At 41.9% G+C, this 26,109-nt stretch overlaps 1 protein-coding gene across 1 annotated transcript; it reads right to left on the reverse strand.

Annotated features, from left to right (window-relative positions):
• On the reverse strand, window positions 1–26,108 carry nsun5 (NOP2/Sun RNA methyltransferase 5). The gene is made up of 10 exons (XM_060847741.1): window positions 25,929–26,108; window positions 25,364–25,486; window positions 24,275–24,446; window positions 11,691–11,799; window positions 10,697–10,835; window positions 6,738–6,853; window positions 5,283–5,461; window positions 3,850–4,063; window positions 1,629–1,793; window positions 1–749 (listed from the first exon to the last, which is right to left on the reverse strand). The coding sequence occupies exons 1-10, from the start codon at window positions 26,019–26,021 to the stop codon at window positions 596–598; spliced, it is 1,464 nt and encodes a 487-aa protein (XP_060703724.1). The 5' UTR covers window positions 26,022–26,108; the 3' UTR covers window positions 1–595.
• Window position 26,109: the final 1 nt, after the last annotated feature.

Here is a 26,109-nt window from a genome sequence, read left to right on the forward strand (position 1 = left end):
TTAGCTTTGGCTTCTCTGTTGTGCTTTATTTTTCTAATTACATTTCAGGTGGTATTCAAACTGACAAAAGGAATACATATCAATGTAACTGACCATATACAATACTGAGCAAAAATAATTGCCCAATAGTCTCATTGCAGACACTTGCAGCAAAAATTCATCCGCGAGGCTCTGACTGAGCAAGTTATTTTACACATTTTCTCAGGTATACAAACAGGCAATTGTTGTTGTGAATTAGCCATAAATCCCAGAGCTGATGAAACACCTAGCTCTACTGGACTTCCATGTCAAAATCATTTTGCTGTCCACAATGATTGCAGTCTGAAGATCATATTGAGGTGTGCCCACTGTAAGTGGTGCGGCAGAGAAAGGAAATAGAAACACCACACCTCAGAGAGCAGTTAACTCCAATTTGACTGAGGATTTTCTTCATCTATATCAAACAATGGGGTAAAATTCGTATTCAAAGAAAGACGACCTGTTCCATTTATTTTTTTTGTTGCTTTGTCAGAATCAATCAATCATAGAGGACCCCCATTAAAGTATTCTACAATGGATCCTTACATTAGTTTCATCTCATCCACACCAGCTACAATTACATCTGCAATGACTTGACTTTCCGTTTCTTCACCTTTTTCACTTTTGCCTTCCTGGACTGAGCAGATAGCGAGGAATCCACAGGTTTTTGTTCTGATGTGCTCAATGGAGTAAGGTCAGCTGCAGGAAGTGATATCACCCCTTCAGCAATGCTGAAAATAATACAGAAAGTTCCATTAGGTTCAATTATATTACAAAACAACTGCTTCAGACAAACATCCTCTATTCTGCACCAGACTCAGCTAAATTTATTTAATCTTTCTCAACAGCTTCAACTTATTTCACCACCCACTTACCTGTGCATCTGAACCCCTAACATTGGGTTCTGCAACTCTGAAATTTTTCTATTTAATCTACTCTCCCCCTCAGTATGCTTCCTCTAAAGATATAATTTCATTAAAACCGACATGAGATTTCATCTGGTTGGTTTCTATTTTCTAAACCTTTACGCTGCTGAGTTTCATTTTGGTGTCACGTACAACATTTTATATTGATCTGATTTTCCAAGTCCAAAAAAACAGAGGTTTAGTTATGAAGACAGATTGGGCAGACTGGGATTTTTCTTCTTCGTGCAGAGGAAATGGAGAGTGGGCGGGATTGACAATATTTAAAATGAGGAGGCCAACAACACAGTAAATACGAGGTAACCTTTCCCCTTGGTGAAGGAATCAATGACCAGGGGGCATAGATTTAAGGGAAGGTTTAGAGGAAATGTGTGGAAAGATTCTTTTTTCACCCAGAGGATGGTGGGAATCTGAAACCCACTGGGAGGCAGAAATCTTCAACACTGAAAAAATATTTTTAAATCTCCTTGTTTGCCTTGGCATTACAAGGCTCTGGCCCAAGTGCTGGAAAATGGGATTCGAATAGTTAAATGGTTGTTTTTGACTGTCACAAACTCAATGTGCCGAAAGGGTTTATCTATGGTACAAAGCTCTATAAGAATTTACATCATGTGTAAGAACTAACATCATGGAATAATCACTTTGAGGTAGTTACTCGAGATTCTACAGGGAGTAAGGAATTTGTACCTTTCTCTACTTTGCTCAGTCTCTTTCTCCCCAGGCTGCTTTTCAAACATAGCAACAAAAAATCCATTGGTCAAGGTGTCACTGGGTGTAGCACGGATACAGCAGGGCCCTCCCGGGAATGTGTCCAGACCCCGTAAAGGCCATGATGGCATCAGATTGACCAATCTAGGCGGGGAAAAAAACAGGAACATGTCAAACACACACAATCCTATAACAGTAATTTTCAGCAGCTTGTTCTGACATTGCTACCTTGCTCGTTCTTACATTTCCCTCCTAGAGAGGTGCCAATGCTCATTAGAATCTGGTCTCACTGGCAGCTTTCAAGCATCTTAGGAAGAGTCATTCATTGTCCGTGAACCGAGGTACAACTGATGGGTAATACAAATATGGAAGCAATCACAGCCAAGTCTTGGCCCAATTCAATACAGTCATGAATGAGAACATTGATCTCCCTCCAGGAGATCAATTAGCAAACCCCAGCTAAGGTCAGCTACCTTAACACACACTCAAGAATCTTGAACTAGTTTCTCCTGACCTTTTAAGATTCAGTGCAATATAATTACATTACTGAAGTTGCATTAAATGATAAAACCAAACTGTGGACTTGTTGACAAGTTGCAATTAAATACAGATCCATTTTCATGAAATCATATTTTAATTTCTGCTATTATACAAACTTTTCAGTTTTTAGTCACTCAAGAAATAAAAGCAGTACAAACCATCGCCTAATTCAGTCAGCGTCACCATTCACCAAGCTCATGGTTTGTCTCAATTCCAGATTCTGTCATTCATTTCAAACCCAAAAGATCCAATGACCTCTGAGTTGAATATCCATGAATCTGTAACATTTACAGCTCCGAGTAAAAATATTTCAAAAAGGGTCACAACCCAAGTGAGTATATCTCTTTAAATCTCCACATTAAATGGTTGAGCTCAGAAATTATAACTGATGTTCCTCGAGAATTTGCTCACCATCAGGTATGGCCCCTTGATCCCACAGCAGTTTACTCAAGGAGCAGCACTGTCAGAATTGCAATTTTTCAAGGTTTTCCTCACAGAATGTGAACAATCTGCTTCATGGTGATTTTCCGCTGGAGAAGGGTCAGCTGGCCCTCTGAGCACCGCTCCAACATGGCTGCCATCTGTCTTTGCTGTTCGTGTCAGTCAGTTTCCGTTCTCTACAGTGGCCTGATGCCTCTAACTGGGTGTCAAGCGTGTTTTCTTTCCAATGGGGGTGCTTGCATTCAATCATTAGCACATACTGGGTTAGGACTCAGAAGCATTAGGTTTCTCTTTTCTTTTGAAATCCTGCAAATTTTAAAAATTTTTTCCAATGATACTATCAAATCTTATTCATCTTAATTCCATGCAGACATCTCAAAATGCTACATTCATCGGATTCTTCTATTTAGCCAGTAAGTTGCAGTCTTGAACATAACTATCATAAAATCCCTACAGTGTGAAAACAGGCCCTTCAGCCCAATAGGTCCACACCAACCCTCCGAAGATTAACCCACACAGACCCATTCCCCACTACTCTACATTTACCCCTGATTAATGCATCTAATCTACACATTTCTGAACACTTTGAGCAATTCAGCATAGCCCATTCCCCTAACCTGCACATCTTTGGATTGTGGGAGGAAATCACAGCACCCAGAGGAAACCCACACAGATAGTCACCAGAGGCTGGAATCGAACCTGGGTCCCTGGCGCTGTGAGGCAACAGTGCTAACCACTGAGCCACCATGTCACAGGAGGACTATGTTTGACACATTGCAACCATTATTGGAGAAACGATTGGATAATCAAAGAACTAAGGCAAAAAAAACAAACAACTGATTTCAGACAGGGGCATGAGAGGCCATTACAACTGGAATAAGTAGCGCTTCTGGTACACTTCCAAAACGAGCTGAGGAACACACTTACAGAAGCTGCCCAGTCTTCTATATTAGTCTCTGTACTTTCTCTACCCGCTAAACTGCATTCTGTCCTATTTGGAGAAAGTGATGCTGGAGATGCTGGAGCTCAGAGACAAGAGTGCAGTGCTGGAAAAGCACAGCAGGTCAGGCAGAATCCGAGGAGCAGGAGAATGGACATTTCAGGCATATTTCTGAATGAAGAATATAACTGCTCATGACATGACTTTAATCTTTCCCAGAAATTCTCTCAGAGCAAGTCACTGTTTTGAACGTCTCATGGAAGATCATGGAGTGTCTACCTGATTCGGTTGCCATGTCGCTTTAGTATCTCCTTGACAACATCCTCATTCTCTTCACAATGTATTGAACATGTCGAGTAAATTACCCGTTCCACGTTTGGAAAGCTCAGGGCAAGGCTGAGGGCTTTGTACTGGAAACTTGCAAGTGCCTGTAGGCGTTGTGCGGATGATGACTCCTCCTCATCTGTGAACTGGTTCAAGCGGTTAACAATTCCTTGTTTTAGAGAAAAAAAAGTAATGAAAAGCCTCAGTGTGTGAGGACAAAATTAATTCCTAATGACAGAGTTATTCAGAGTACCTCAGGTTGTGCAGCAGTTTGAGATCAATATTTCAAAGATTTATACTTCTAGAAAACAATCTAATACTAACAGTTCTGACGAAGGGTCACATAACTCTGTTGTTCTCCGTACATATGCTGCCAGACCTACTGAGTGTCTTCAGCAGTTATTGCTTTTGCTTCAGATTACCAGCACCTGCTGTTTTGTTTTTATGAACTAATAGTGATGAACTACTTTTACCAGTTTTCTCTTCTCCTCACAACACCAACTCAGATCCACCACCCAAAAACATTTTGTTTCCGGTAGAGAGATGTCAATGGGGAGAGGGAGCAAGAGTATTAACTCTCTTCTTGCTGTCAAGCATCTCAAGGACTCCCTGCTCAAAACATTCCTTTGGTCTAAAACATTTCCCATTCCCATACTGTGTCAAACTCCCTCTTGAAAAATGCTTCACAGGCGAGGGCTCACAATCTTAAGGGGTAGGCCATTTCGGATCAAGCTAAGGAGAAACACTTTCACCAGAGAGTGGTAAGCCTGTAGAATTCAAAGCCACAGAAAGCAGTTTTCATGGAGTTGGATATAGTTCTCAGGGCTAAATAGGATCAAATTGTGTAGGGACAAAGTGGGAACAGGGTACTGAACTGGATATTTAGCCATGATTATATTGAAGGGCCTACTCCTCCTGTTTTCTAAGGATCCTATGGATCAGAATGCAAGCTGCGAGCACCATGAAATCTTTCCGTTTTAGGAAGATATGGATTTATCCATTTGCTCTTTAGCCTTTGAAGCCACAAAGCTGTGAGCCAAGGTGACAATCTCCCAGTCCTCCAACGCTGGACGAGCCTACTTTGAACCACACAGTCCAAAATGGACGGCCCAGTAATTGTGAAGAATCATTTCCAGACAGGGAAAGACTTTCCAAATGCAGCCAGACCTTTCAGAATGTTGTTTCTTTCAGTTTTGGACTGGATTAACTGAAATCTGACTACTGAGATAGAGATGGGGAAATTGTTCAAATATTCCTTCCGATCCCATTCCCAACTGCAACACAACAGAATCCAAAAGATCAACTGCATCAAAGCTTCTTCTTTTCCCCTCCCCAGGATAGAAAACCACTCTCGCAGGAAGCCAGCTGTAAAAGGAGGGTCTCCTCACCAGAGCCACTGCATGATGGGTCCACAAGAACATAATTCACATCCTGGTACTTAGGGTCGCTGGGATCCACAAGCGTGAAGTCCTGATTGGCCAGTTCATGACATGTAACTCCAGCCCTCAACAACAGCGTGCCCATTGTCGCCAGACGTTTGGTGTCAAGATCAAAAGCAAAGAGTTTCCTTAAAAAGATGAAAGTAGTAACCTCTGATATTTCCAGAACAGACACAACAGATGAAGACATGTTTACAAACTGTGTCAATTACAAGAATGTAATGGGTCTAAATGGCCTGTATCATAAGGCATTTACCAAATTACACCCTCCCTCTCCCTTTTTTATGGTGTTAATTACCTGCTCCCTGATCTTTGTTTCAAACAGAAATATCATATTTGTTCTAACTTGCAGCTTTCTATGTCACATGGAATGGAAAATCAAATCAGATGGAAGAGAATGGACTGAGAAGGAAGGAACCACAGAAAAAATAGTTGCTGAATAAACCAGAAAACTCTAAAAAGTGAGGGATATAGGGAACAAAGACACAAACTGAAGATGATCAATGCAAGATGGCAGTGGTGGACACTACACAATCATACATGCGCATATAGAAAACAGATAAAAACTAGAACGTTTGTGTGCTTATTTTTATACAATTCAAACCATTCCCTTGTACGTCTGTGTTTAGAAAGAAGGGGCCAGTGGTATTTTGGGTTTTTAAATCAGGACACACAATAGGAGAGTAAAGCAGCAATGATAAATTTGCAGCAGTGTTTAGACTACAGGTAGAATGCAGTGCATAGTTTTCAATGTCAATTGACCCTCAATTTAAAATTGCTAATGACAGAGGCTGGAGAGACGCCAAGAGAAATGTCTTAATATGAGGATTATTGGGAAATAGCAAGTGATTACAACAGTGTCTCAGTGAATACTGGATAAATATTTTCAGCTAAGGATAAGTTGGAGCTCAGTGAAGAGACCCTTGGATTTGAAGAGCCAGAAGATGAAGCAGCTGGCCTCACTAACGGGTTTTCAACCTTTTATTTCATAAATACTTTCTATTTGCTCTTTTCATGTTAATTGTACAAGCACAATATTTAAAAGGTTACTCTAAATCCTGTAGAACTGATGTCTCTCTCCCTTTCTCCGGAGTTCCATGGAATGTCCACTTTGTTCAGAGTTCTGCTTTTCCCCATAATGTTTTCACAGCTTGATCCAGGCTGCCCCTCATCCCAACAGTGATATTCTCAGCAGTGGAGTGTCACTGCTAGCAGAAGAGTTTCAGTTTGAAATGAGATTGCTTTAAATAGTAATGGATTATAATAGAGGCGTTTCTGTGAAAGAGTTGCCTGAGACAACAGACCCAGCTCTAATGGGAACAGCAAGTTGGCTTCTGCAAAATGAATCACTTTCCCCAAGTATCCATCTTTTTCTTGGGCACATGCAGCAAGTCCATGACTTACCCTTTATTCTGGAGAATAGCAGCAAGGTGGCTGGTCTTGTTCCCAGGAGCTGCACATGCATCAATCACATGAGAACCTGCCGGAGGGCTCAAGAGATATGCTGGTAGACAGCTGGCCTAGAAAGAAGAGAAGAAGAAATTAAGACATTCATTGTACACACGTCAAATCTGCTCAGGAAACCTGACTACAGTGAATTGATTCACTAGGCATGCCCCATACCACAGGAACAGCGTCTCTGGGAGATACTAAAGCTGGAGTCCACCATGAATGAAGCAAAGGCAGGCTTCATAGGATCAGAATGGAGAATATTGCTTAAAAGATACAATATCTAAATACATGTAGCATTTGCGAAAATGGTTGTTGATTTAAAAGGCACATATTAGGGCAAATTGATAAGATTTAATTTTCATTACAGAGATGTGGCTCCAGGGTGAAGAATTGAAGGGTCAAAATATAGAATCTGTTTGGGTGGAACTAAGAAACAGGAAGAGGCAACAAACAAGGGACGGGTTCGTTTCACTGCCACCAAATGGAAGTGGAAATGATGGGTATGGTATATTTCAGGGAGTTAGAGATGTATGTAACATGGGTAATCCAGTAATAAACAGGCAATTTACATTTACATATAAAACAAAAGAATTGCAGGTGCTGGATATGAAACAAAATACAGAAATTGCTGGAGAAACTCAGGATCTATGGACAGAAAACAGAGTCAATGATTCGAGGCCAGAGACTTTTCTTCAGAGGTTCTGAGACTTTATTATTTGGAACGGAAGGGAAGCCACGTCTGATAAAGCTGTTGTAGTTTTATTTTGAAGGTATTACTTGTAGAATTGATAAGGGAGAATCAGCAGATGGAGTGCATTTGGAAGTTCAGAAGACTTTTGATAAGATTGTGCAGGAGCTTAGTAAAAAAAATTATAGCACAAAGGATTGGAGGTAACATACTGTTACAGATTTGGAACTGGTTAACAGACAAATTGCTGATACACAACATATGAAAATGTGAGTTAGAAGAAAGATACAAGGATAATTCAAAAACATGGTCAATGGAGTATGATGGAAATAAGTGTGAATTATGCATTTTAATAGAAAAGCAACAGGAAGGCAGAATACTGTTTAAATGGCGAGAGGTTGAGAACTGCACCTGTCCACAGGGACCTTGTCCAACGGTCAATAAAAAGTGCTGCAAGAAATTAACAAGATAAAAAACGAGAGAGAGTAGGGCCCCATAAAGATCAACCGTTTGTCTTTGTGTTGAACCTCAGAAGGTGGGAGGGATATCAAATGAATATTTTGCATCAGCTTTTACTGCGGAGGAAGAAATGGTGGCGAGAGAACGCAGGAAAATAAATACTGATGTTTTGAAAACAGTTCCCATTACAGAAGAGGAAGTGCTGGAGGTCTTACAGAATATAAAAGGCGGATAAATCTCCAGGACCTGATCTAGTGTAGCCCAGGAGGTTAGGAAGGAAGTTGTGGGGCCCCTTGAGGAAATATTTCTGAGCGAGGTGCTGAATAACTGGAGAGTGGCTAATGCTGTGCCTTTGTTTAAGAAGAGATGTAAGGAGAAGTTTGAATTAGAGAGCTATAATTGGAAGTGATTTTGAAAGATAGGATTTGTATGCATTTGGAGAGGCAAGGAATGATTAGGGAAAGTCATCATGGTTTTGTGCATGGGAAATAGTGTCTCACAAACTTGATTGAGCTATTTAAGGAAGTAACCAAGAAGCAGAGGAGGGCAGAGCAGCAGACATCATTTACTTGGACCTTAGTAAAGCCTTTGAAAAGGTTATACATGGTTGACAAATTAGTAAAGTTGGATCACGTGGGATTCCGTGAGCTTGCCAATTGGATACAAAATTGGCTAAACAACAGGAGACAGAGTGATGGTGGAGGGTTGTTTTTCAGACCAGAGACCTGTGACTAGCAGTGTTCCATAGGGATCAGTGCTGGGTCCACTTTTGTTTGTCATTTATATAAATGATTTAGTGGAGAATATTGAAAACATATTGAGAAAGTTTGCAGATGACATCAAGATTGGTGATATTGTGCACAGTGAAGAAGGTTATCTAAGATAGCAAAGAGATCTTGATCAATTGGGTCAATGGGCTGAGGAGTTCAGATTGGATAAATGTGAGGTATTACATTTTGGTAAAACAAACAAAGACAAGACCTATACAATTAAAAGTAGGACCTTGGTCAGTGTTGGAGAACAAACAGACCTGGGGTATCGGTACATTTTTCTTTGAAGTTAGCACTACACAGAGGTAAAATGGTTAAGGCTGTGTTTAGTATGCTTGCCTTTGTTACTCAGACCTTTGAATGTAGGAGTTGGGACATTGTGTTGAGGTTGTACAAGATGTTGGGGAGGCCTCTTCTGGACTACTTTGTCCAGTTCTGGTTTCCCTATTATTAAGCTGCTGTGGGGTCAGAATAGATTTACCAGAATGATGCTGGGACTGGAGGGCTTGAGTTATAAGGACAGGCTGGATAGGCTGGAACTTTTTCGCTGGAGCATGGATGTTCAGGGATGACCTTTTGGAGGTTTATAAAATTAGGAGGGATATAGATAAAGTGAATGGCAGGTGTCTATTCTGTAGGCTGGGGGATTTCAAGACTAGGGGGCGTATCTTTAAAGGTGAAAGACGTTAGATTTAAAAAAGACATGACAGGCAATTCTTTTCTACACAGTGATTCCACAGTGTGTGGAATGAACTTTCAGAAGAAGTGTTGGATGTAGCTACAGTTATATTTAAAGACATTTAATCAGTACATGAATAGGAAATGTTTGGAGGGATATGGGCCAAGCACAGGTAGGTGTGAGAAGTTTAGTTCGGGATTATGGTTGGCATAGACTAGTTGGACCGAAGGGTCTGCTTCCGTGCTGTATGACTAGGACTCTAAATGGTGCAGGGGCCTTCACTGAAGAGATTTGAGTTCAGAAATGAAGGTGCCTTGCTGCAATTGTATAGAGCCTTGGTGAGACCATGTGGAGTATTCTGCAGTTTGACCTCCTTATTTAAAGAAGGATATATTTGGAATTGAGTGATACTTGGGATGGTTCGGCTGTCTTCTAAGGAGACATTGAGGAAACTGGATCTGCATTCTCTGGAGTTTTGAAGAAGGTGATCGCATTGAAATTTGCAAACTTCTGACTGGGCTCAACAGGTTGGATGTAGAGAGAATACTTCTCCAGGTTCGTGATTCTAGAAGAGAGCTTATAATCTAAGAATAAGTGGTCAGCCATATTAGACTGAGGTGAGGAAGAATGTCTTCACTCAGAGGTCAAAGAATCTTTGGAACTGTCTACCCCAGAAGGTGCTGGAAGATCAGTGAGCATGTTCACATGAATTTCTGGAGACTAATGACTTTAAGTAATATAGAGATAGTATTTTTCTGAGCTATGATTTAACTAATTGAGAGAGCAAGCTCAAAGGACTAGAAGAACTACTGCTGCTTCTATAAGCAGTATTGATTATTTTGAATATGCTGTCAGGTTTACATGATTATACCATTAGCAACACAGGAACAGCTAATGCTTAAATCAATCTTTGCAAAATACCTACAAGAAAGTTTTATACTGTTTCTCCTATCAGGCCAGCTCATTTGTAGATGGCTAACCATTTAATAAAACATCAAGAAAATCTGTGTTCCAGAACAAATCCTCCCTTACTCTGACAAGTTCAAGAGAATCAATCATGCTGTACCACTGAATCTCAAGGAACCATTTAAACTAATTCTTCGACCTCCAAAGTCTGAAGCAAAACTGCAGAATATTCACTGCTACTTTTCGCCACATTATTCACCTTTTCTTAACAGGTGCATTTCATCTCCTCAAACTAATAAAAATACAAAAGCTCTTCATAAAATATCTCAGGGTTCCGGTGAAACTCTTGTAGTCAGTATTTGTCCAAAATCCCCCAAACGGAGCATTGATCAGACATGGTCCTGCTTACCTTATCCTGCAGAATAATATGCCCGGCTGTGTACAAGAAATGTTCATGAAGATCTGTCTTTGGATGAAAAGCCAACAATTCCGAGAGGTGAAGGTCACTGATGAATTGTTTCCGATCGATCTGCCTCAGATCAGCTATACTGTGAGAAAGAGAGTTTAGATGCAAGGACACGAGGAACATTGAACACAAATTTGAGTTAACACTTGATTGGCAAACATTGAAGCTTGATGACTCAGAACAAACTTGTATGAATAAAACATATCAAATTAATCTAGTTAATCGATTCACAAGAGACATACATGTCCTGTATGTAATCGCTAAAAGAATCTTTTCAGTAAGTGACGTCTTAAGCAAACAAAGGACAGGCTCATCGAGTCAAGTACCTAAACCCTCAATACATCTTTGACAAGTTCCATATGAAAAGCAGCTAAACATGAACAACCTGGGCAAACCTAAGAGTGAATAAACATAAAAAAACTAACGACAAGAGAGGGTATCGTGGGTACGAGGTATGTGTGTCTGTATTGGGTAGAGTGTCCCAGGGATCAGCACCGTATTTGAATACGCAACAGTAACTGGGCATCTGATCATTATACTAAAAAAGGTGGACAGTCATGTCTGAAAAAGCAGAGATAAGACACAAGAAAAACCTTAAATTAAAAATAGGGGGAGCTACAATTCAGTATAATAGGTGCATGGTGATAGTTACAGGAAAAAGAAATACAAGACAATTGCATCATTTACTGCTCTAGCTTGAGAAGGATGGAAGAGATTGCGAAGGATAGACTCTATACTGAAACGTCACGACAGACAGTAAATCACAAAGTCAGAATGGTGAGCTATATTGTCAAACCAGCAAAGCATAACACCCCCACGCTCGGTGCTGCAGTATGGCCTCTGACTGATAGTCCAGGAACTGACAACTTGCCCATTCTACATAAAACCCTTTGAAATAATTTCATGCTTGGCACTGGTGTAAAAAAATCAATCATACCTGGTGGCCTGCCCCAGATAAGTATAACCCTCACGTTTGAAGTAATCAATCACATCTTCAGTGTTGCTCTTCAGTAGGTTCACTCGAACATAGCGAGGCAGCTGGTAAGCTGGGAAGAAAGACAGTTCAGGGAGATCACAGAATTGCAGCAGTCAATATGAACACACACCAATATAACATGGAGCAATCAGAAAATGCAAGCTGCTCAGGAATCTGGGTTAAAAGGCTGTGGATTTAACACGGTTAAAGACACCAGGGCTAAATACGATCATCCAAGACATTCAGAGGAAACATAGGGGAATACACATCTAACTATCGCGGCCACAAACTGTGACATGGAGAAGTGCAGTGCCGGTGAGGCAAGGGTGTGTATGTGTATGGTGGACCGTGATATAACTCATTAAGAGTTTGAGCAATCGCTCTATTGCTGGGCAGTAATATGGAAAATATGACAGTGGCCCTAACTGGGGAATTCCTGCAGTGGAGCTGAAGTGTTGCCACGAAGCAGTCCATGCAGTACATTCAAGGATTTCAAAGCAGGGCCTCACAAAAAGATGCAGTGGCTCCCAAAACTGAAATGGATGAATTTTTTGCAAAGCCGAATTGGACAGCTGAATTGCTGAGCACCCAAACAAGGCCAGTTTTAAATTCAGAAACAAAAGCAGAAATTGCTGGAAAAGCTCAGCGGGTCCAGTAGCATCTGAGGAGAGAAATCAGAGTTAACATTTCAGGTCAAGTGACCCTTTCTCAGAATATTTCTATTATTGAATACAACTCTGATAAATATCCCAAGGTGAAAGAAATTTTTGACACAAATGAAGCATAGAAAAAATTCAAGTTGAGCCTTGTGTTTTAGTTTCCATCGTTGTCAGACACCAGGTAGCTGAAACTTGAAATCTCTTGCTTTTAGCAATTCTTGCAAAAGTCTCTGTGATGAATTCCTGGGTGCAGGAGGGGTTTTTTTGTGGGAAAGGGAAGTAAACATTATTCTTGAGCTTGGGAAGTTAAGAAGAATAGAATAATAATAAAAAAGTACATAGCAACAGACAATTTCACTCTGACTGAAGTATAAACACGATGGTTTCCCTGAAAATATTAGAATAAATTTAAAAAGGGATTCAGCAACAATTCCCATTTAATGCAAAATTGATACGAAGCTAGTGCAGGATATTTACACATGAGAAAAGATCGAGGATCCATATGCTGCAGAACTGAAAACCCTCCAGATTGAGATGGATATACAGCAGCTGGCAGCAATTGGACTATTTTACAAAGAAAGGAGCAAGCTCTCAGGAACTGTTGGCCAGGCTACAAAAAGGAGCCCTGGTTCTTACATGTGCAAAGAAAAGGAATGAGAATATGTTGTCATTTTGTATATTACGTTTTGTTAATTTGAGAGAAAGGGAATCTGACCACCTAATAAGGTCTGAATGGATGCCTGCGGCCTAATGGTGTGAAGGAAAGATGACAGATTAGTGCTATAAATACGGGGAGCTAGTAATCAAAGGGTGAGTGTTTTATGGAGTGTGGTTAAGTGAAATAAGGTTCTCTCTAAAAAGCTTGCATTTGGATTTATTAAAGGGAAATCATACTTAACAAATCTACTGGAATTCTTCAAGGATGTAACTATAGAACATTACAGTGCAGTACAGGCCCTTCGGCCCTCAATGTTGCGCCAATCTGTTAAATTAATTTGATGCCCGTCTAACCTACATAGTTCCATTATTATCCACATGTATGTTCAATGCCCATTTAAATGCCCTTATCGTCAGTGAGTCTACTACTGTTGCAGGCAGGTCGTTCCACGACTCTACTACTCTCTGAGTAAAGAAACTGCTACTGGTATCTGTCCTATATTTATCACTCCTCAATTTAAAGCTATGTCTCCTCGTGTTAGCCTTCACCATCTGAGGAAAAAGGCTCTCACTGTCCATCCTATCTAACCCTCTGATTATCTGACATGTCTCGATTAAGTCACCTCTCAACCTTCTTTTCTCCAACGAAAACAGCCTCAGTTCCCTCAGCCTTTCCTTGTAAGACCTTCCTTACATGTTAGCTGCAAATTGACTAACCCAACATTCTACGCCCACACCCAAATCATTTATGAAAATGACAAACAGCAGTGTCCCCAAAGCAGATCCTTGCGGCACACCACTGGTAACTGTGCTCCAGGATGAACACTTCCCATCAACCACCATCCTCTCTCTTCTTTCAGCTAACCAACTTCTGATCCAAACCGCTAAATCGCCTTCAATCCCGAAACTTCGCATTTTGTACAATAGCCTAACGTGTGGAACCTTATCAAATGCCTTACTGAAGTCCATATACACCACATCAACCGTTTTACCTTCATCTACCTGTTTTATCACCTTCTTGAAGATCTCAATAAGGTTAGTGAGGCACGACCTACCCTTCACAAAATTATTCCTTTCCAGATGATTATAAATCCTCTCTCTTCTAACCTTTTCCAACACCTTACCCACAACCGACCTAAGGCTCACCGGTCTATAATTACCAGGGTTGTCCCGTCTCCCCTTCTTAATCAATGAAACAACACTTGCCATCCTCCAGCCTTCTGGCACCACACCTGTCGACAATGATGACATAAAGATCAAAGTCAAAGGCTCTGCAATCTCCTCCCTGGCTTCCCAGAGAATCGGAGGATAAATCGTATCCGGCCCAGGGGTCTTATCTGTTTTCAGATCTTCCAAAATTGCTAAAACTGACCTCATCTCATCTAATCTAATCTAATAGCATGTATATCCATATTCTCACTAACATTGCCCTTTTCCAATGTGAATACTGACAAAAAGTACACATTAAGCAATTCCCCCTATGTCCTCAGATTCCACACACAACTTCCCATTACTGTGATTGGCCCTAATCTTATCCTAGTGATTTTTTAATCTTTATATACCTATAGCAGGCCTTAGGATCAAGGAAAACCCTATCTGCCAACAACTTCTCATGTCTCCTCCTGGCTCTTCTTAGTCCTCTCTTTAGATCTTTTCTGGCTAACGTATAACTCCCAAGACCCCTAACTGAGCCTTCACGCCTCATCCTCACATAAGCCTTCCTTCTTTTGACAAGAGCTTCAACGTATTTAGTAAACCATGGCTCCCTCTCTCGACAACTTCCTCCCTGCCAGACTGGTACATATTTATCATGGACTCGCAGTAGCTGTTCTTTGAATAAGCTCCCCATTTGAAGTGTGTCCATTCTTTGCAGTTTCCTTGCCCATCCTATGCATCCTAAATCTTGCCTAATCATATGGTAATTGCCTTTTCCGCCCAGTTATACCTCTTTCCTTCCGGTGTATACCTAAACCTGTCCATTGCTATTGTAAACAGAACCAAATTGTGGTCACTATCACCAAAGTGTTCACCTACCTCCAAATCTAACACCTGGCCGGGTTCATTCCCCAGTACCAAATCCAATATGGCATCGCCCCTTGTTGGCCTGTCTACATAATGTGTCAGAAACTCTTCTGCACACATTGGGCAAAAACGGACCCATCTCAATTACTTGAACTAGAGTATTCCCAGTCAATATTGGGGATGTTACTCGCACTCCTATCAAGGATCATCTTTGGTATCCTTTCCTCTACATCCCTGGAACAATTCAGAGGCCTATAGAAAACTCCCAACAGGATGACCTCTCCTTTCCCATTTCTAACCTCAGCCCAAACTACCTCAGTGAATGAGTCCTCAAACTTTATCTCAGCTGCTGTAATACTACCCTTGATTAACAATGCCACACACATCCATTCCCCCCTCCTTTTTAATATCTTCTCTGTTCTTACTGAAACATCTAAATCCTGGAATCTGCAACAACCATTCCTGTTTCTCCTCTAGCCATGTCTCTGAAATTGCCACAACATCAAAGTCCCAGGTACCAACCCATGCTGCAAGTTCACCCACCTTATTCCGGATGCTCTTGGCATTGAAGTACACACATTTCAAACCAACATCCTGATTGCTGGTGCCCTCTCGCAACCTTGTAAACTCATCAAAACCCCCAACCTTCTGTATACTGGAACGATGTTTCAGGGTTCCCATCCCCCGCTGCATTAGTTTAAACCCACCTGAAGAGCATTAGCAAATATCACCCCTCAAGGATATTGGTACCCCTCTGGTTCAGGTGAAGACCATCTCGTTTGCAGAGGTCCCACCTTCCCCAGAAAGAGCTCCAATTATCCAAGAATCTAAAACCCTCCCTCCTGCACGATCCCTGCAGCCACATGTTCAGCTCCGCGCTCTCCCCGTTCCTCGCTTCACTAGCACATGGCACGGGCAACAAACCAGAGATAACAACTTCCATCCTAAGCTTCCCCTCCTTCTAAGCTTCCATCCTAGCTCCCTGAATTTCTGCCTTTGATCCACACCTTGCTTCCTACCCATGTTGTTGGTGCCTATGTGGATCACGACTTGGGGCTGCTCCCCCTCCAGGATCCCAAAATCACAATCAGAGACATCACAAACCCTGGCACAAACTGCCCAAATATATAACTTTGTGAGCTCTCCGACTGCCTCCAGGAACTGAACGACACCCAAACTAAAAGTAAGTACTTTGTACTGTATACGGACATACCCTGACAGGCTCTGCTGCTCCCTGGTGACCTCGTAACCTCTCCAACTGTCTCCAAAAACTAGTAGAGTTGACACAGGAAGCTAGTGGCTGTGGTTTATTCGACTTTGAGAAGGAACCTGATAATGTCCCACCCAAGAGTTTAGCATGTAAAGTGTATGGGATGGGAGTAGTGTGTTGAGATGGATAGAAACCTAGTTGGCAGACAGGAAACAAAGAGTAGGGACAGATGAGTCTTTTTTCTGAATGGCAGGCAGTAACTAGTGGGCTACCACAAGGATCAGTACTTGGATCCCAGCTATTCGCAATGTACCTTAATGGTTTGGATAAAAGAACTAAATAATATCTCCAAATTTGTGATGGCACAAAGCTGGGTGAGTAAGGAGGATGCAGAGATGCTTCAGTGTGATTTGGACAAGCTGAATGAGCAAATGTGGACAAGTGTTAGGTTGCAAAAACAGCCAAGCAGATTATTATGTAAACAGCTATAAATTGAAAGATGGGAATATGCAATAAGACCTAGGCATCTTTGTACACCAATCACCTTAAGGTAAGAATGCAGGTGCCGCAGATGGTAAAGGAGGCAAATGGTAGGTTGGCCTTCACAGTGAGAGGATTCGAGTACAGAAGCAGGGATGTCTTGCTGTCATTACGAAGGGCCGTGGCAAGGCCATACCTAGAATGTTGTAAGCAATTCTGGTCGCCTCACCAGAGGAAGGATGTTCTGGTTACAGAGAGAGTGCACAGAATGTTTACTAGACTGATTCCAAAGCAGCTAACTTGTTCAATGCCTTACACAGCTTTAGATAAGATACAGAGTTGCATTGGAAAAACCCTCCGAATAGTCACTTGCATTTGTACAACGGCTTTCGTTTCCAAGGTGCTGCATTTCACAAGTCATATCAGCCAAAAGACTGACACTGAGCTTCATAAAGAGATACTGGGTCAGGTGATCTTAAGATGTGAGAGAGAGAGGAGACAGGCAGAGATTTAGGAAGAGGATGCCAGAGCTTAGGGTCCAGGCAATTAATGGCATGGCCACCAATAATGGAGCAATTAAAATCAGGAATACTAGGGGGATCTAGGATGGCGGCGATCTGACTGCAGAGATCACACTGCAGAGCTTCGCATCGCAGCAGCAGGACGGTCCTTTAACCCACCCAACCCAGGTCATCAGGATTTCTTGGGGCATTGGAAAGATTGTAGAGCCCCAAGAAACATTTAAAAATTGACTTACCTATATTTTCAGCTGTCCAGAAATGCCTAAAAAGGGAGGAGGAGCATCTGAGGCCGGGCCTGCAGCTCAGCCTGCAGCAGCCTCGGAGCCAATTACTCTCAAGGACTTGGTGAACCAGCTCTCGAAATCTCGCGAGATGTTGAGGAAACAGATTGAAGAGGAGCTGGCTCCAGTGTCTCTCATGCTGTAGAAGCATGAGCAGCAGCTGGGAGACCTGGAGAAGAGGCAGGATGAGGTGGAGCACAGGGTCACAGTGGTGGAAGCTGAAGCCAGTTCATTCAAGGAAGAGATCCAAGCCCTGAAGACGCAGGTTCGTAATTTGCGTGACCAAGTGGACAATCTTGAAAACAGGGGCAGGAGAAAAAACATTCGGATCATCGGTCTGCCTGAGGGTAAGGAAGGTGAGCGGCCTGCGGAATTTGTTGAAGATTGGCTTCCGAAATTCCTTGACTTGGAGACTGGCATGAGAGGATTGAAGATAGAGAGGGTTCACCGGGTCGCAGCACAGTGGGTCAATGTCCTCGTCCTTTCCTGGTGCGGTTCCATCATTACCGAGATAAGGAGAGAGTCACGGAGGCTTCCAGACTCCAGGGGCAGGATCCAAAGGCCCTAATTTACGAGGGGTCTAAGATCATGTTTTTTCAGGACTTTTCAGTGGCGGTGATCCAGAAACGAAAATCGTATGATGGTATCAAGAGAAGACTGAAGGAGCTTGGGATTCAGTACTCCCGGAGATATCCGGCAGTGCTTCGGATCACCTTAGATGGATCCATGCATCTCTTTGACACATCGGAGAAGGCAAGAAACTTTGTGGACAAATTAACCTAATTTAAACAATTGTAGTAGTATAAATATCGTTACTTGGGTATGTGTTTATCATTCTGTAAAAGAAATGGAGGAAATCCGGTTGGAGCTTTGTTTTTCCCCTTTTTTCCCTCTATTGATAATAATTTGGTTCAAACTATGTCTGGCGGTGGTTAAGATGTACATTTTAAATTTCTAAGTTAGGACATACCAAAGGATGGGTGGGGTATTTATTCCCCCTTTCTTTTTTTATGAAAGAATGCTTTTTTATTCATATTAATATTCTATGGGGTGTTTATTCTTTTTAGCTTGTGCTTGCGATGTGGCTCAAGCTGGGAGAAGAGAAGGTGGTTGAGATGGTTAGATGCCTATTTATGGGCAGTTCGGGACAGGTAGTTGCCCCCTCCGGGCAGGGGTGAGTTCCCCTACTCAGCACTATTGGCGCTTTATATGTTGGTTTGTTTTTTGGTTTTTGTTGCTTTTTTTATTTTTAATAATTTTGTATGTTTGTTAAATGTAGTGGTTTTAGTTTATGTAGTTTTCATATTTGGTGGACCAGGCGACACTAAGGCTCAGCAATTTGTGGTTCAGGTTCCTCCTCTCTGAAATTTAAATGTAATTGCAGAAGATTATGGCTAATGATTTGATTAAACGGTGTACCTGGAATATCAAGGGAAGTCACTCACCAATTAAGAGGAAGAAGGTACTCTTGAGTCTTAGAAAGGAGAAGGTGGATATTGCTTTGTTACAGGAGACACATTTGGATGACAAGGAGCATCTGAAATTACAGCAGAATGGCTTTGACCGAGTTTATTTTTCATCATTTAATACCAGAAGTAGGGGAGTGGCTATATTGGTAAGGAAAAATCTCTCATTTAAATTGTTGGAATGTGTTAAAGACACATACGGGAGGTCTGTAATTCTTAAAGCCTTGATAAATGGGGAAGAATATGGCATTTTAAATGGTTATTGTCCCCCAGCTCATCCTCTTAAATTCTTGGTAGATGCTTTTTCTAAACTGATAAGTCTCAAGTCTCGGCACATCATTACAAGGGGAGATTTTAACTGCCTCATGGACCCCACAGTAGACAGGTTGTCTAAAGGTCCCTCGATACCCTCTGCACAAACTAAACAGTTATTGGGTCAGTGTGGGGAATTAGGATTGGTGGACGTCTGGAGGTGTCTCCACCCTACAGGTAGGGATTTCACATTTTTCTCCAATCCGCACAGATGTCACACGAAGATTGATTTTTTTTTCTGACCCCTGCGGTAACCCTGGGGTCATTCTGTACGATTGGTAATGTTGCCATCTTTGATCATGCTCCAGTGTACCTCATGGTTAAAATTAAGGATGTTGCAGTGGATTCAAGGTACTGGCGAATGGACCCCTTTATTCTCATGGACAGCAAGTTTGTGGAGTATTTCTCTAGGGAATTTCGGGCATTCCTAGACATCAACATAGGTTCGGTTGATAGCTCATCTGTTCTCTGGGAAACTGCCAAAGCTTGTGCCAGAGGGTTAGTTATTTCATATTCCACCAGTAGGAAGTGGCAGAAGGGTGAGCAGCAACGTCTCCTTGAAGCACTGTTGAAGGCAGCCGAGAAGGCCTATTTTGACAGACTCTCGTTGGTCAAACTACAGAGGATTATGGCACTGCGGTCTGCACTAAATCACATGCTCACGCAGACGGCAAAGAAGGAGCTGGCTTTTGCAAAGCAAAGGTTATCCGAGCATGGTGACAAGCCAGGCAAATACTTAGCATACCTTGCCAGAAAGAGAAGTGCCTCACAAACCATTACAGTGATTAGGGAAGGGTCTGGGAACCTAACATGTGATTCTAAAAAGATTAATGTGGCGTTCCAGAGATTCTACTCTAAGTTATATCAGTCTGAGGATTGTGAGGAGGGGCAGGCCAAAATGGAATCCTTTTTTAGAGATCTGAAGCTCCCAGGTGTGGCTCCCGAACAACAGTCCTTTCTCAATGCCCCATTATCAGAGCAAGAAGTGCAGGAAGCTGTGAGGCAGCTTCAGAGTGGAAAGGCGCCTGGTCCTGATGGACTTCCCAGTGAATTCTATAAGGAATTTATAAGTATACTGTCAGGCCTGATGCTGAATATGTTTAATGATTCATACAGTCATGTTTGTCTCCCACCATCTCTGAGAGGCGCCAATATTTCACTTATCCTTAAAAAAGGGAAGGATCCGGAAGATTGTGCTTCATACAGGCCCATCTCGCTCTTAAATGTGGACTTTAAGATCCTCTCTAAGGCTCTTGCATTAAGGGTGGAGACTGTGTTACCCTCTATTATTAAAGAGGATCAGACAGGCTTCATAAAGGGTTGCAGATCCTCCAATAACTTTAGGAGGCTGCTTAACGTAATTCAAGCATGCCGACAGCAGTCAATACAGGGATTGGTGATTTTTTTAGATGCAGAGAAGGCATTTGACCGAGTTGAGTGGCTGTACCTTTTCTATACTCTAGACCGGTTTGGTCTGGGCCAAGTTTTCATAAGATGGATAAAGGTTCTCTACAGTGTACCTCTCACTGCTGTCATTACCAACGGGTACGATCAAGCAATTTTAATATTTCTAGGTGCAGCCGGCAGGGCTGTCCCCTTTCACCATTACTTTTTACGTTGGTGATTGAACTGTTGGCAGAGGTCATTCGTGGGGATCTCAATATATCAGCTCCAGAAGTGGGGTCAAAATTACATAAGATCTCGCTGTATGCAGATGATGTTCTAATTTTCTTGACAAATCCAGCAGCCTCAGTGCCTTGCCTGATACAATGCATTCACATGTTTGGCGCTTTTTCAGGGTATAAGATTCATTTTGCTAAATCAGACACTATGCCTATCGATGGTCTTATGAAAGCGTTGGCTCTTGAGAGTGACTACAGATTCCCATTTAGATGGTCACAGGGGGGTTTTGTGAATTTGGGCATATTCATTACTCCAGTTCTGGATTGGCTGTTCAAAGCCAATTTTACTCAATTATTTGAAAAACATTAAACAAGATCTCCAAAGATGAGAGGCACTTCCAGTCTCATGGTTGGGTCAGATAGCGCTTATTAAGATGAATATTCTCCCTCGTTTGCTATACCCTATACGAGTGCTCCCCCTGATTTTCAATAAACAAACACTCAGGAGACTGAACAGTTGGTTCGGCTCCTTTATCTGGCACTGTAAACGGCCCCTCATTAAATTAGCCAAACTGCAGTTGCCTCACAGATTGTGGAGAGTAGACCTTCCGGACATTAAAAATTACCAATTAAGGTCGCTTTTGACCTACATAAGTGATTGGGTTTGTGGGGACCCTCTTTCAATATGGCTAGATATCGAAGTCTCCCAGGCAAGGTGCTCCCTTACCAGTTTGCTGTTTTTGGACAAAGTGAGGACAGTTAGGGAATATTGCAATAACCCAATAGTCATCAATACAGTTAAAGCATGGAGGGCAATTCGGCAGAGGGAAGGTAATATTGACAAAACATCTTTGTTTACACCTTTAGTGGGTATGCCGAGTTTTCAACCAGGTATGATAGATTCAGGATTTAAACATTGGGCAGCTAGGGGTATATCTTGCATGGGTGATTTATTTGAGAGAGATGCAACGATGTCCTTCAATTAGTTAGTACAGAAGTACGAATTACATAATACAGACCTCTTTTGTTTTTTTTCAAGTTAGGGATTTTATTCAAAAAAAGGCCACACTTTTGACTGATCCCTACAAATCTGACATAGAAAGAGGGGTACTAAGGGCTAAGTGTACATTCTCTGTCAGTACTCTACATCATCAATTGGGGAGGTGCCACCTCAGGTGAGTCTGCAAGATGTGGGAAAGAGAGGTGAATGTTGAAGTTTCTTCAGAGGCATGGGAGGATATTTGGGAGAATGCAAGGAAGATATCAATTTGCAATAGGACCCATGCTTTACAGTTGAAGATTCTTCACAGGGTCCACTTTGCCCCAGACCGTTTGTCAAAATTTAAACCAGGGGTATCATCAGCATGTGCAAAGTGCAAGGTCTAAACGGGTATTCTTACCCATTGTCTTTGGTCTTGTGACAGGCTTCAAACATATTGGAGCGCTGTGGTGGGTGCAATGGAGGGGATTTTAGGTGTAGGAATGGAGAAGGACCCTATTTCGCTCCTTTTGGGCCTACCCATTGCATTTCCTACAGACTCGCATAAAGAAAAACTTTTCAATATTCTTACGTTCTGTGCAAGGAAGAATATCTTGCTAGACTGGATATCAGAAAACCCCCCAGGCATGTCGGGTTCGCGGAAGATTGTTATGGAGCATATTCCCCTGGATTTTCTCACAAATATGGTACACCACGAAACTGAGAATTTTTACAAGACATGGCAACCCTTTTTGAAATACCTGGACACAGATTTATCTGCCACAATAATAAGGGCTTTTATATAGCCGTAACAATTGTGTTTCATGAGTCCAATATCCAGGGAGGAGGAACTGTGAATGTATGAGTTATTACTATTTATTTGTTTGTTGTTTTAGTTAGTTAAATAGCTAGCTTAGGTTTTTTTGTTAAATTTTATTCTTCTCTATATATGTTTATATATTCATATGGGGGGGGTGGGTTGGGGAATTTTTTTATTATTTGGGTTTAGTTTTGTACTATTTTTGTACTGTTTGAATTGCATTGTTTTGTATTTGTTGTAATATTTAAAAATCTATTTTTTCTTAATAAAAGTATATGATATAAAAAAATCAGGAATACTCAAGGTGGCAGAATTGAGATATCTTAGAAAACATTTGCTTCCATCAGCATCTTGAAGCAATTCAATGTACACTTGGGCTTAATAAGTAGCATTCTGACTTGTGCAGAGGCTGAGGGGGTGACCTTGGAGAAGTTTTAATTGAGTGAATAGAGAGAATGAGGGGAAGAGTAAACTAGAGATTATTAATCCGAGATAATCACCAAGAAATCTAATTGTAAATTGAGAAAAAAACTTTACTCAAAGAATGCCAAGAATATTGGAACTCATTACCATTGGCCTTTGTTGAAGTCAATCATGTACATGCATTTAAAAAGAAGCTGGAACAGTGTTTGAGGGAAAGAGATTAAAGGGTAACTTTGAAGATTTAGATGAGGAAACATAGGAGGAGACTCAAGTGGAACATAATCATCAGCATGGCTTGGTTGGGCTCAATGGTCATTGTCTATGCCATACATATCAAGCAGATATCTCCTGATAATTCTTCTGTTTTGGCCTCTTAAGCATCTTTGATTTTAATTACCCTATCTCTGATGATCAAGCTGCCTAGGCCCCAAGTTCTTGGATTTCTTCAAATACTCTACATCACTTTCCTTTTATAAAAAGTTCTCCCTTAAAATCTGACATTTTGATCAAGTTGTTTTTTCCCCACTTCTACCTGAATCACTCCTTATGTCGCCCAGTACCATATATTTTGTTGATGATGCACCTTTAGCCTTTCTATTACACTAAATCCATAATATAAATACAGGTGGCTGTTGTTCATGGTTGTAGGTTTTAGTCCATGCCAAACATGGCGTGTAATCAGAGCAATCCTGAGGGAATGGGGGCCTTTGTTTCGATGAGACATTAAATGAGACTTGCTAGCCTGTTGGTAATAGACATTTCAAGACCCAAAGATACCCATTGAAGAGCAGAAAACAGTTCTATGATGATTGCTGATATTTGTTCTCTCAACCAACACCAGGAAAGACTAGGTAACCGGTTAGGGGTAAAAACAATGACTGCAGATGCTGGAAACCAGATTCCTCATTCATTGTTTCTGGGCTCCCATCTAAATAAAGTGACTGCCACATTTTCAAACAAAATTTCACATATTATACTTTAAAAATAAAGTGGCTGTGAAATATAACAGGGTGCTTTGAAAAAAAAAGGATGTGATAAATACAAGCCAATGGCTTCTTATAGGTTTCCTTCCACTTGCCAGAAGGAGCCATACCTTCCTTACTGGAAACTTTTGTTTCAATGAGATCCTCATTGCGGCTCACTTTTCTTTTCACCTTCAGTCTGGCAAGTGCCGATTTTAATTGGGAACGATGTTTCATGATCAGTACTTTCCAAGTGCCACCACATTTCAAGCCCTTCCCAAAGAGGAAGTCATACACCAGTACCTGTGTTTCAAAATTCAAAGTATCCTTTTTAAAGAACTGACTAGATCAACAATTTTATTTGCATAATTTTCACACAGGCAGAACAACATTCACAACTTCAAATACATCACTCTGCACATCATCATCCTCTCCTTGCTTACGATGAAGACTTATTTCTAACTCAAACCCACTCTCCTAGACTGTGAAAATACTTTCCGATATCTTGCTGGCTTAGATTAGCCAGAAACTACACAGAACAAACATTTACCTTCAAACTATATACAAATAAATTTCACCATTTATTAATTTTCTTTACAACACCCAAGAGGTCATACTTCATCAGCTCCTAAAATAGGAGACAGAAAAGCCAAGACCCCTGCATCGATTAAGGAGAACCAATTTTTAATGTTAGTTTACCGAGGAAGAAATGTGATTGGTGCCAGTCAATGCCAATTATTGTTGCAGATTATTAGATTAGATTAGATTAGACTTACAGTGTGGAAACAGGCCCTTCGGCCCAACAAGTCCACACCGACCCGCCGAAGCGCAACCCACCCATACCCCTACATTTACCCCTTACCTAACACTACGGGCAATTTAGCTTGGCCAATTCACCTGACCCGCACATCTTTGGACTGTGGGAGGAAACCGGAGCACCCGGAGGAAACCCACGCAGACACGGGGAGAACGTGCAAACTCCACACAGTCAGTCGCCTGAGTCGGGAATTGAACCCGGGTCTACAGGTGCTGTGAGGCAGCAGTGCTAACCACTGTGCCACCGTGCCGCCCACAAACCTGGAAGGAATTTATAAGTCTAAACAAGGTAACCATTGCTTGCTATTGATATTTAACCTGAGGAGAATATCCTAGTAGGTAACAGTTAAAAGGGGAAGTCACCCTGAAAACACATGTCTACTTAGCAAGAAGAATGGTCATACCTTGGCAACATTCATCTGCAACTTCTTCTCCTTCTTTAGCAAGTCTGATGTGGTAATAATTTCGTTCAACACAGATGTGTACTTCAGTGTTTCACACACCAGCGCAAAGAGCTGCTTAATGTTCTGAAAAGCAGGAAAAAAAGTGACAATTTTTCTGCCCAATTCATCCCACCTACTTTTTTTTGTCCATTGTCAAGTTCTCTTGGTCCATGACTGGTTGGGAGAGGACACTCTGACCATGTTTTATCTCCTCCCTAACTATCCCTTGACAAGTTCAGAAGATAAATCCCCCTGCCCAACCATCTCTTCCCCCCGTCCCCCCATCTGTATGAGTGTTTGGCCATCCAGTACCCCCAAAGACGGTTAAAACAAGTCAATTCCTGTCACCCACACGCTGTTCACTCTCACTCTCTCTCTGAGGGGATGAACCTGAACATGAGCTTCCCCCCCAGGGGTTAACAGTTCTGTATGATCACCATCACATTACACTGAGCTATGGATGAAGCGATGCTCCATTCCCGGCTCCTGGAGCCATGTGTCCGGCTGCCCTCACCCTCACCCTCACCTTGTGGCCGCTGTTATAAACCAGGGTTTTCACCGAGCCCCGTTTGCTCTCGACCTGCCCCAGGATGGCGGCCGCCTTCACATACAGAGCCATGGTCACCCCCTACCCCCGGGCTCGAGCTCGGGGTCAGGGGGCAGAGGGCACAGCCCACCTCCCGCTCTCCCCGACCCCTTTGCGACAA

This window comes from Hemiscyllium ocellatum, chromosome 31, assembly GCF_020745735.1.
Source record: "Hemiscyllium ocellatum isolate sHemOce1 chromosome 31, sHemOce1.pat.X.cur, whole genome shotgun sequence".
Lineage (NCBI taxonomy): Eukaryota > Metazoa > Chordata > Chondrichthyes > Orectolobiformes > Hemiscylliidae > Hemiscyllium > Hemiscyllium ocellatum.

What these genes read in the sequence shown, in the direction of transcription:
- nsun5 (XM_060847741.1), bottom strand. Translation starts at nt 26,021, where the DNA reads ATGGCTCTGTATGTGAAGGCGGCCGCCATCCTGGGGCAGGTCGAGAGC. An exon ending in TTTATAACAGCGGCCACAAG is followed by an intron (nt 25,487 to 25,928) that starts GTGAGGGTGAGG and finishes CCTGCTTTTCAG; the next exon opens with AACATTAAGCAGCTCTTTGC. An exon ending in CCCATCATGCAGTGGCTCTG is followed by an intron (nt 4,064 to 5,282) that starts GTGAGGAGACCC and finishes CTCTAAAACAAG; the next exon opens with GAATTGTTAACCGCTTGAAC.